The 11,638-nt window shown below is 38.9% G+C and overlaps 1 protein-coding gene across 1 annotated transcript; it reads right to left on the bottom strand.

The window, feature by feature from the left end:
• Positions 1-217: 217 nt before the first annotated feature.
• Positions 218-1,147, bottom strand: LOC101121098 (olfactory receptor 4F3/4F16/4F29-like). The gene has a single exon (XM_004010410.4). It carries the CDS (start codon positions 1,145-1,147, stop codon positions 218-220), a length of 930 nt encoding a protein of 309 aa, XP_004010459.2.
• Positions 1,148-11,638: the final 10,491 nt, after the last annotated feature.

Below are 11,638 nucleotides of genomic sequence, written 5' to 3'. Positions count from 1 at the left end.
TTTGGCCTTCTCCAGGAAACACTATTTACCATACCACATGTTTCCTCAAACCAGAGACAGCAACACAATTTCTCAGTGAACATTTTTAAAAGAATAATGCCATTTTAATCTGGGACACTTAAATATAAATAAAAAACTTGGAAACATCTGATATTAAAATGATAGAAATTTAGTTTTACTTCAAGTCAGTAAAGAGACTTCATAATACTTTTGGCATTTAAGAAATTCTTCTGTAAATAATAAAGTGACTGCATAGTTTCCTCATTGCCACTTTCATTTCTTTGTTCCTCAATGTATAGATGATTGAATTGAAAAAAGGAGTGAGAACTGCATCAAAAACAGCAAGGAATTTGTCTAGGTGTGACGTGGGGTGAGGCCAGATGTAAACAAAGATGCAAGGACCAAAGAACAAAATCACCACCATGACATGAGTTGACAGAGTGGAGAGGGCCTTAGACGAGCTACCTGAAGAGTGTTTCCGAACAGTGATGAGGATGAAAACATAGGAGACGATCAATATGAAGAATGATCCCAGGGATATGAATCCACTGTTGGCTGCGACCATGAACTCCAGCCTGTAGGTATCTGTGCAGGCAAGTTTGATAAATCGAGGAAAGTCACAGTAAAAGCTGTCTATTATATTAGGACCACAGAATGGCAATTTTGCAACAAAAACCAGTTGAACGATAGAGTGAATCAAGCCGATTATCCAAGCAGCAACCACGAGCAAAATACACTTTTTTCGACTCATAATAGTGAAATAGTGGAGAGGCTTACATATGGCAATATATCTGTCAAAGGCCATGGCTATGAGCAGCACCATCTCCACCCCACCAATGATGTGGATGAAGAAGATCTGAGTGATGCAGCCACTAAAGGAGATGACTTTACGTTTTCTGAAAAGGTCATAAATCATCTTTGGGGAAATGACAGAAGAAACTCCCAGGTCAATGAAGGAGAGGTTGGCCAATAGAAAGTACATAGGGGAGTGTAAGTGAGGGTTCATTATAACAGTGAGCAAAATGAGGGAGTTTCCCGACATGCTTGCCACATAAAAAACAGAAGAGAGCACAAAGAGGAGAAGTTGGATCTCCCAGGAGTTGGTGAGTCCCAGGAACACAAACTCTGACACCACAGAGTGATTCATTCCATCAGCTCATTGACCAGCTGTAATGTTTCCAGACAAAGCAAAAGGAAACTAACATAAGAATATTAATAGTTCTGCATATTATAATGATTAATTATTCAAGGATAGTCAAACTGTAAAGACTTTAGATCTTCTCATTTTCTTCTCAGGGCCATATTATCATTAAATAAGTCCTTCCAAAGAACACCGAGGACTGATCTCCTTTAGAATGGACTCGTTGGATCTCCTTGCAGTCCAAGTATTTTACCTGTGGCCACCTAAAGCAGTTGAGTCACTTCCACATGCAATATCCCTTTTACCACAGGCCCCAGGACTACTCATCTACAAACAAGAGAATGAAACAAACATGGTAACATAGTAGATGTGCATGGCAAAGATTGAGAGGGAGGGGAAGGTGGTATAATGCACAAAAAAGAGAAAAAGAAAGAAGAGGGGGAGATGGATTTGCCAGAACACACTGGTTCTATTTTTATTGTTTATAACACAATTCTTCAGCTTTTCAAGTTGTGTCATTTCTTAACCTCACTTCATCTTAGGCACATAATATGTGTCTTGAATCATTTTATATTACTATCTACAACCATATTTGCAATTCACACAAAGCCCATGGAGTAGAGGTGAGCATGAGAAAAGCAGGCTTGGGGCATAGGGCTGACTCTAGAGTATGATAGGTCCAAGGAAAGGGTAGAATGGATATTCATAGCACAGGGTATCTGCATGGGCACTTAGAAAAACCGGTGAAATACAAAGTAGTGTGGTTAGCAGCCAGGACATGGCCAAGATGTGCAAGGTGGGATTTGTGTGTGTGGCGGGGAGGTTTTGAAGGGAAGTCAAGGAACTTAACGAAGTCAATTTGATTTACTGCTCCAGACTCTTCTCAATTTCTGAGCTTCATGATATACCTTGGTTATAGCTATTGGAATCCTACTTTTAGAATCTGCTGGGGATGAAGAAATATACACTCATGGCATAGTTGTCCTAGAATAACTAACCCTCTCCTGTCCCTGCCTCTCCCGTAGCCCCTTTTATAGTTCTTATCTCTTTGCTTCAAACCTCCTATGTCTGTGGTCTGGTGCTACAGCTAACTCTTTCCTGACAATAATGTGGGATATTACATAACCTCTCTGGCTTTCCTGGTGGCTCAGACAGTAAAGAATCTGCCTGCAATGTGGGAGAACTGGGTTCAACCCCTGGGTTGGGAAGATCCCCTGGAGAAGGACATGGCAACCCACTCCAGTATTCTTGCCTGAGAATCCCCATGGACAGAGAAGCCTGGTGGGCTGTAGTCCCTGGGGTCACAGAGTCAGAATGAGCAACTAAGCACAGCACATAACCTCCCCAGGTCTTACCCATTTTTGCAGGGAATACACTGTTACCACATGGAACATATATTCTTCTTGACTGTACATCTCTGTGTCAAGCTCTCCTGTTCCCATAATATGTACACATGCAGCTAAAATCTGGAGTGAGTTGAAAAGGGGGGAGGCAGGAGCATAAAATTGTAAAGGACTTGTAAAATAAAGGTGCATGAATGCACAAAAAGTCTCAGACCTGGAACTGAAGGGGCATAGAAATCCAACAATAGAAAAAATGGATCTCAATGTTTTGCTTTTAATGTGGGCATTTATATATACACACACCTCTGTGTTCATAATTAGTGAAACTGTTCATAAAACTATTATCTCAAAGCATCAGTACTGATTTTTTAGCCCAAAGTATTGGTGTTGGAGAAGACTCTTGAGAGTCCCTTGGACTGCAAGGAGGTCCAACCAGTCCATCCTAAAGGAGATCAGTCCTGGGTGTTCATTGGAAGGACTGATGCTGAAGCTGACTCCAATACTCCGGCCACCTCATGCAAAGAGTTGACTCATTGGAAAAGACTCTGATGCTGGGAGGGATTGGGGGCAGGAGGAGAAGGAGATGACAGAGGATGAGATGGCTGGATGGCATCAGTGACTCGATGGACATAAGTTTGAGTGAACTCCGGGAGTTCGTGATGGACAGGGAGGCCTGGTGTGCTGTGATTCATGGGGTCGCAAAGAGTCGGACACGACTGAGCGACTGAACTGAACTGAATCGTTTACAATATTACTCAATACCACAGTAATCCAAATCTATGCTCTGACCAGTACTGCTGAAGAAGCTGAAGTTGAATGGTTCTAAGAAGACCCACAAGACCTTCTAGAACTAACACCAAAAAAGATGTCCTTTTCATCATAGGAGACTGGAGTGCAGAAGTAGGAAATAAAGAGACATTTGGAGTAACAGGCAAGTTTGGCCTTGGAGTACAAAATGAAGCAAAGCAAAGGCTAACAGAGTTTTGCCAAGACATTGTAATGGTCATAGCAAACACCTTCTTCCAACAACACAAGAGATGACTCTACACGTGAACATCACCAGATGGTCAAGTTGAAATCAGATTGATTATATTCTTTGTAGGCAAAGATGGAAAAGTTCTATACAGTCAGCAAAAACAAGACTGGGAGCTGACTGTGGCTCAGATCATGAACTCCTTATTGAAAAATTCAGACTTAAGTTGAAGAAAGTAAGGAAAACCACTAAACCATTCAGTTCAGTTCAGTTCAGTTCAGTCGCTCAGTCATGTCCGACTCGGGTATGACCTAAATCAAATCCGATTATACAGTGGAAGTGATGAGTATATTCAAGGGATTAGATCTGATAGACAAAGCACCTGAAGAACTATGGACGAAAGTTCATGAAACTGTACAGGAGGTGGTGATCAAAGGCATCCCCAAGAAGAAGAAATGTAAAAAGACAAAATGGTTGTCTGAGGAGGCCTTAAAAATAGCTGAGAATAGAAGAGAAGCTAAAGACAAAGGAGAAAAGGAAAGATGTATCCATATGAATACAGAGTTTCAAAGAATAGAAAGGAAAGACAAGAAAGCCTTCCTAAGTGAACAATGCAAAGATATAGAGGAAAACAACAGAATGGGAAAGCCTAGATATCCATTCAAGAAAATAAGAGATATCAAGTGAATATTTCATGCAAAGATGGACACAATAAAGGACAGAAATGGTATGGACCTAAGAGAAGCAGAGAAGATTAAGAAGAGGTGGCGAGAATGTACAGAAGAACTATACAAAAAAAGATCTTAATGACCTGTATTACCACGCTGGTGTGATCACTCACCTAGAGCCAGACATCTTGGAGTCCAAAGCCAAGTGGGCCTTAGGAAGAAGTATCACTCAGCCAAAGCTAGTGGAGGTGATGGAATTCCAGTTGAGCTATTTCAAATAAATGATGATATTGTGAAAGTGCTGCACTCAATATGCCAGCAAATTTGGAAAACACAGCAGTGGCCACAGGACTGGAAAAGGTCAATTTTCATTCCAATCCCAAAGAAAGGTAATGCCAAAGAATGTTCAAACTACTGCACAATTGCACTCATCTCACATGCTAGGAAAGCAATGCTCACAATTCTCCAAGCTAGGGTTCAACAGTACATGAACTGTGAACTTCCAAATGTTCAAGCTGTATCAAGAAAAGGCAGAGGAACCAGAGATCAAATTGTCAACATCCAGGGCTTCCCTGGTGGCTCAGAGGTTAAAGTGTCTGCCTGCAATGTGGGAGATCTGGGTTCGATCCTTGGGTTGGGAAGTTCCCCTGGAGAAGGGAATGGCAACCCACTCCAGTATTCTTGCCTGGAAAATCCCAAGGACGAAGGAGCCTGGTGGGCTACAGTTCACAGGGTCACAAAGAGTCAGACACGACTGAGTGACTTTACTTTCTTTCTTTCTATTGGATCATAGAAAAAGCAAGAAAATTTCAGAAAAGCATCTACTTCTGCTTCATTGACTACACTAAAGCCTTTGACTGTGTGGATCACAACAAACTGTGGAAAATTCTGAAAGAGATGGGAACACCAGACCACCTTACCTGCTTCCTGAGAAATCTGTATGCAGGTCAGAAAGCAACAGTTAGAACTGGACATGGAACAACAGACTGGTTCCAAATTGGGAAAGGAGTACATCAAGGCTGTATATTGTCACCCTGCTTATTTAACTTCTATGCAGAGTACATCATGTGAAATGCTGGGCTGGATGAAGCACAAGCTGGAATCAAGAGTGCCAGGAGAAGCATCAATAATCTCAGATATGCAGATGACACCACCCTTATGGCAGAAAGCAAAGAAGAACTAAAGAGCTTCTTGATGAAAGTGAAAGAGAAGAGTGAGAAAGCTGGCTTAAAACTCAGCATTGAAAACACGAAGATCATGGCATCTGGTCCCATCACTTCCTGGCAAATAGATGGGAAACAATGGAAATAGTGACAGATTTTATTTTCTTTGGCTTCCAGATCACTGGAAATGGTGACTGTGGCCATGAAATTAAAACAAGCTTGCTCCTTGGAAGAAAAGGTACGACCAACCTAGACAGCATATTAAAAAGCAGAGACATTACCCACAAAGGTCTGGAAAATCCAAATATCTGGCAAAACCCTAGTCAAAGCTTGGTTTTTCCATTAGTCATGTATGGATGTCAGATTTGGACTGTAAAGAAAGCTGAGCACTGAAGAATTGATGCTTTTGAACTGTGGTGTTGGAGAAAATTCTTGAGAGTCCCTTTGACTGCAAGGAGATCCAACCAATCAATCCTAAAGGAAATCAGTCCTGAATATTCATTGGAAGGACTGATGCTGAAGCTCCAATACTTTGGCCACCTGATGTGAAGAACTGACTTACTGGAAAAGACCCTGATGCTGGGAAAGATTGAAGGCAGAAGGAGAAGGGGACGACAGAGGATGAGATGGTTGGATGGCATCACCGGCTCGATGGACATGAGTTTGAGCAAGCTCTGGGTGTCAGAGATGTTAGTGAAGGACAGGGAGGCCTGGTGTGCTGCAGTTGTGGGGCTCCAAAGTGTTAGACACAACTGAGCTACTGAACTGAACTGAATTGAATAGTTCCCCACGTAAAAAATAAACTGCAGTATATGGCATCATAGTAGAAGCTTCCAGGTGCTTGTTGGTAGCCTGGAAGGGCACAGAAGAGCCCATTGGGAAATTAAGAAAGAGCTTTACAAAAGAGAAAAGACTTGGGAGTTTTGAAGAATCAGTAGGAGTTTAATAAGCTGGGAGGAGAGGGGAATATATTCTGAGAAAAGATAATTACTTATTTAGAGCAAATCCTTGGCTATTTGTCTTAGTTTTTCAGTGGTTTTAATTTTTAATCTGTAGAGTCTCTCTCCTCAAATATATTGTAAGTTTGAGGAGGATAAAGATAATTTCTTCTGGCTCTTTTATTTTTTAAAATAACAAATGTAATAAGTGGAAAATATTTCTTGATTATTTAGTTAATAACACTTCTCTGAAGTAAAGCCATTTTTTTTCAGGTCCATAATGTTCCATATTTCCTATTTTTCTAGTCCAACATCTTTACTCATTAACTCCAGCAGTTATAAAGGAAGTTTCCAAAGTTAAAACTGAGCATTAACACATTTCCCAACCACTCCCAAGATAATGCCTGATATTCTTGCTAAAAATTTCCAACTGTCTAGTAGGGAAGCTTTATCTCAGGCTTATAGTGGTTCATGGCTAAACTTCTGAAGTTTTAGAAATCAGTAAGAAGCAAGTAAACAAAAAAGAGAGAGGCAGGAGGTAGGGGGAAAGAGAGGAATTGAAAGAGAAACAATAGTTCTAACAGCAGCTAGTACAAGAGGGAACATATACAGTGTCTATCCAGGTTTTATGATACAATTAGTAGTCATCCTCCATGCTATTCTTAGTCATAGAATAAAATTGAGATAAATTAAATCCATATTTTAAAGTTTCTGAAATAGTTAATGCTGGAATTTTAGAGCTAGAAAAGCATACATTATCTGTGTGGCACATATTTACCAAGTATTTTCACATATTTAAGGCTTTTGATTACCTTTCGGGTGGCTATTTCCATAATAGAATTATTTTCATTTATAGACAAGAGAGCTCAAGTTCAGACAAGTTGTCCCAAAACAAAGATTTACTGAGTTTGAAACCAAAAATAAAGTCATCTGATTTCAAGTCTATTGCTCTTTGAGTATATTATGCAAATATGTCTATTTGTTCAGGATCTAAAACAGTTATTTTATTATGAATTTTAAACAAGAATTAAAAAATGTATACCTGAAACTTACACAGTGCTATACGTCAATTATATCTCCATTAAACTGGAAAAGAAGAATTCAGTTTAACCCAGAAGAACATCCCATTCTACATATGTAAACATTTAACACATACATACTTAACTCCCAAGATTTCACAACTACTAGTGGCAGAGACGAGAGTTAAATTCACACATTATTGTTATAACTTAAGGGACATGGAGAAAGGTGTTTGCTGGTTTGACTGGGAAAATAGTAAACTACACTAAGGTTTTGGTCCCAGTAAAAGATTCATCAAAGTCAGGGGGCAACTTATTAATTAAAAAAATATAGTAACTTACAGGTCAGAAAGATCCCAGCTAGAGACAAAAATGTGGAAGTTATCTAAAATATGAAATCAAGAGAAAAAGGATTTGTTTGAAGGATAACATATAAAGAGATAAAAGAAAATTAATGGAGAAAATATACACGGCCCCAAATGAACACATACTTTGTGTTTGTCATGATCCTTATTATAATACTATCACTATTATTTTTATATAGTATCTGCCTTTATTATTTATTTTATTTTTGTACTGTGTGGCATATATAAGATCTTAGTTCCTCAACCAGGGATCAAGAATCTAAGCCACGGGACCATCAGGGAAGTCCCAGTATCTGCCTTTAAAAAACCCTATTTCTGCGCACAACAACAAAAACCAAGGCAGAAAGGAGTGTCAAAGAGATAAGTAATGGTTGTCATGTTCCCATGTTACAAAGAGATCAAAAAGGCTAAGCAAGCATGGAATTAGGGCTGAGATTTCTTTGGTGCCATAAAAGAGATCAGATGAAATCAAACAGGAAAGTGAGAATTTAGATTGTAGGGAGGTAACAAATGGTGACAAAGTAGAGAAAGCAAAATCAGAAATGATGAATAGTTTTGAGAATATAGGACAAAAGGTTTTCTTGGAAACGTGGAAAATCAGGCCATATGCTATGTGTACAAAATTTGTAGAAGGCAGAAATCTATAAACAGTTAAAGAGGAACGAATTTCCAAGCAGCTGTGACAATCTTGTTGAAAATGGGAATCATGAACTTGGACAAAAAATATTACAAAAATATTTTTGTAACACCATTCAGAAACACTCAGGAACTCAATACTTAGCATTTTTGAGTGGCACGTTTGTTGAGCATAATAAGCAGAATGGAGTATCAAAAGAGACAGAGATCTTTGGGAGCTAGAGGTCACGTTGAAATTATCTGACCAAATTACATTCTGGACAATACAGCAAGTGATGCCAAAGATGACCCGATTTTTGGAGAAAACAGAATCAGACAATTTAAAAACAGAGGCAGCAATTGTAAGCTTACGGTAACTTCTCTTTCTCTCCTATTTTGATTCTCAAGTCTGCATTCTCATTAAAAATTAACCACACTATAGTCATGTCTAACCCTGAGATTCTATGGACTGTAGCCTGCCAGCCTCCTCTGTCCATGGAATTCTCCAGGCAAGAATACTGGAGTGGGCAGCCATTTGGAGTATAACCTTTAAAAACTGTGAATCACTTTATTGTACACCTGTAACATATAATATTACTGTACATCAACTATTCTTTAATTAAAAAATTAACTAATAAAAAATTAACAACACTACAATATGATGATTATAGTTAACATTCCTACATGATATCTAGGAAAGCTGTTAAGGGAATAGATTCTAAGGGTTCTCATCAAAAATGTATTTTTTTCTCTTTTCCTTTTATTGTATCCATATGAAATGATGGATATAACCTATTGTGGTAATCATTTCACAATATACATAAATCAAACCATCATGTTGCACACCTTAAACTTATATAGTGGTATATGTCAATTATTTCTCAATAAAACTAAGAAAAAGAAAATGACCTCATTTTCACTCCTGTGTCTTTCTCTATACAATTTCACTGGCTCTTCCTTCCTGTACAATTTCTGCTCCTGCTCATTCTGTTACAGCCTTCCTGTCTGGAAGCCTGGGAACCTGAGAAGGAGATTCTTCTTGTGGTGGACTACAGTCCACCAACCCCTCTATCCCACCTACCTAATCTATCAAAAGTTCTCAGATGGCAGCATGGTCACGGAGTTGGAGAAGCTGGAGAAACTAAATTATCTCTTGTGCATGAGCATACCCACATCCTTCCACCCACCCACCCCAGGATAAGAAGAGATGCTATTTTAAGAGATGTGACAAAGTAGCTTTAGGAGAAGGTGGTGACCAAGTGATGCATTCGAGTTTTGGGATGCCCAGACTGAGGTCATCAAGCCAAGAGAATTGTCCCATAGGATTGTGAGGGAGGGGTAATGGGGTGCATAATTTTCTTAAATGGAAAATATTTATCATTTTGGTTTTTATACATTTTTAATCTTCATTTTATTATATGACTTCAGGGATCCTTAATGAAAGGGATATGTTATTTTCTAATTTTTAAATGGAAAAAAATCCACCAGTTTCCTGAAAAACAGATCTCTTGACACATTTAGTAAACTAAATCTCTTTTTGTGTTCGAAGATCCAACAATACTTAGGAGTAACAAGCATGAGTAAACACTAAAGACTAATGAAAAAGGATGAGAATGCCTGGAATAGAAACAGTAGAAAAGAGACAAGGCAGAAGCAGAGATGGTGATGGAGAGATGTGTGCACATACCCTTTATTTCCTGGAGAAACAATAGAATTGAGAACAGCATTTTTAAAAAATATAGAATAATTAACCCACACATCTCAACGGAAAAGATCCTGCCTGCCACAACTAACACCTAACAGCCAAAAATATTCAAAAATTAACAGTCATCAAATAACAAATGAACCAAGCAAAAGAAGAAAGGAAAAAAAAATAACTGCAAACACAACCTCAAAACAACAAAATGGCAACAGTATATATCTAGCAATAATTATTTTAAATGTAAATTGACCTTGCTCAGCCATAAAAAAGAACACATTTGAATTAGTCCTAATGAGGTGGATGAACTTTGAACTTATTGTACAGAGTGAAGTAGGTCAGAAAGAGAAAGACAAATATTGCATATTAACACATGTGTATGGAATCTAGAAAGATGGTACTGGTGAACCAATTTGCAGGACAGCAATTGAGACACAGACAGAGAGAACAGACTTGTGGACACAGCATGGGAAGGAGAGGGTGGAAAGAATTGAGAGAGTAGCATGGAAACATATACGTTGCTGCTGCTGCTGCTGCTGCTAACTCGCTTCAAGTCACTAAGTCGCTGCTAAGTCGTGTTCGACTCTGTGTGACCCCATAGATGGCAGCCCACCAGGCTCCACTGTCCCTGGGATTCTCCAAGCAAGAACACTGAAGTGGATTGCCATTTCCTTCTCCAATGCATGAAACTAAAACGTGAAAGTGAAGTCGCTCAGTCATGTCCGACTCTTAGGGACCCCATGGACTACAGCCTACCAGGCTCCTCCATCCATGGGATTTTCCAGGCAAGAGTACTGGAGTGGGGTGCCATTGCCTTCTCCGAACATATACGTTACCATAAGTAAAACAGATAGCCAATGGGAATTGCTATGCAACACAGAGAACTCAACCTAGGGCTTTGTGACAATGTAGAGGGGTGGGATGGGGTGGGAGATATGAGGGAGGTTCAAGAGGGAGGGAACACAGTATACCTGTGACTGATTCATGTTGATGTATGGCAGAAACCAGCAGCATATTGTAAAGCAATTATCCTCTAATAAAAAGTTTTGAAAATGTAAATAGACCAACTGCTCCAATTAAAAGACATAGAGTAGCTGAATGGATAAAACACAGAACCTATCTACAGGAGGCATACTACAGATCAAAGACATACATGGACTGAAAGTAAAATGATGGAAAAAGGTATCTTATGCAAATACAGATGACAAGAAAGCTGGGTACAATATCTATATCAGAAAAAAAAAAGATTAAACAAAGACTGTAAAAAGACAGACAAAGAAAGAAAGACATTATGTGATAATCAAGGGATCGGTCAAACAAGAACATATAATGATGGTAAATATGTAGACACGCAACATAGGAGCACTTTATTACATAAAGCAAGTACTAACAAACATCAAGGAAGAAATTGACAGTAACAACATAATAGGGAACTTTAAAATCTAATTATATATATGGACAGATCACAGAGACAAAGAATCAATAAGGAAACACTGGCCTTAAATGACACATCATATCAAGTGGATGTATATGTTTGTCTGTCTCTCTCTCTATCTAAAACATTCCATTGAAAAGTAGCAGAATAAATATTCCTTTTAAGTGCACGGAACATCCTCCAGAATAGATTACGTTAGGCCACAAAACGATTCTCAATATATTTAAAGAAAACTGAAATCATATCAAGCGTCTTTTCTGACCGCAACGTTATGAGGCT

The sequence above is a fragment of the Ovis aries genome, chromosome 7, assembly GCF_016772045.2.
Source record: "Ovis aries strain OAR_USU_Benz2616 breed Rambouillet chromosome 7, ARS-UI_Ramb_v3.0, whole genome shotgun sequence".
NCBI classification, from domain to species: Eukaryota; Metazoa; Chordata; class Mammalia; order Artiodactyla; family Bovidae; genus Ovis; species Ovis aries.
This window is presented reverse-complemented; position numbering and strand designations above follow the sequence as displayed.

What these genes read in the sequence shown, in the direction of transcription:
- LOC101121098 (XM_004010410.4), bottom strand. Translation starts at nt 1,147, where the DNA reads ATGAATCACTCTGTGGTGTCAGAGTTTGTGTTCCTGGGACTCACCAAC.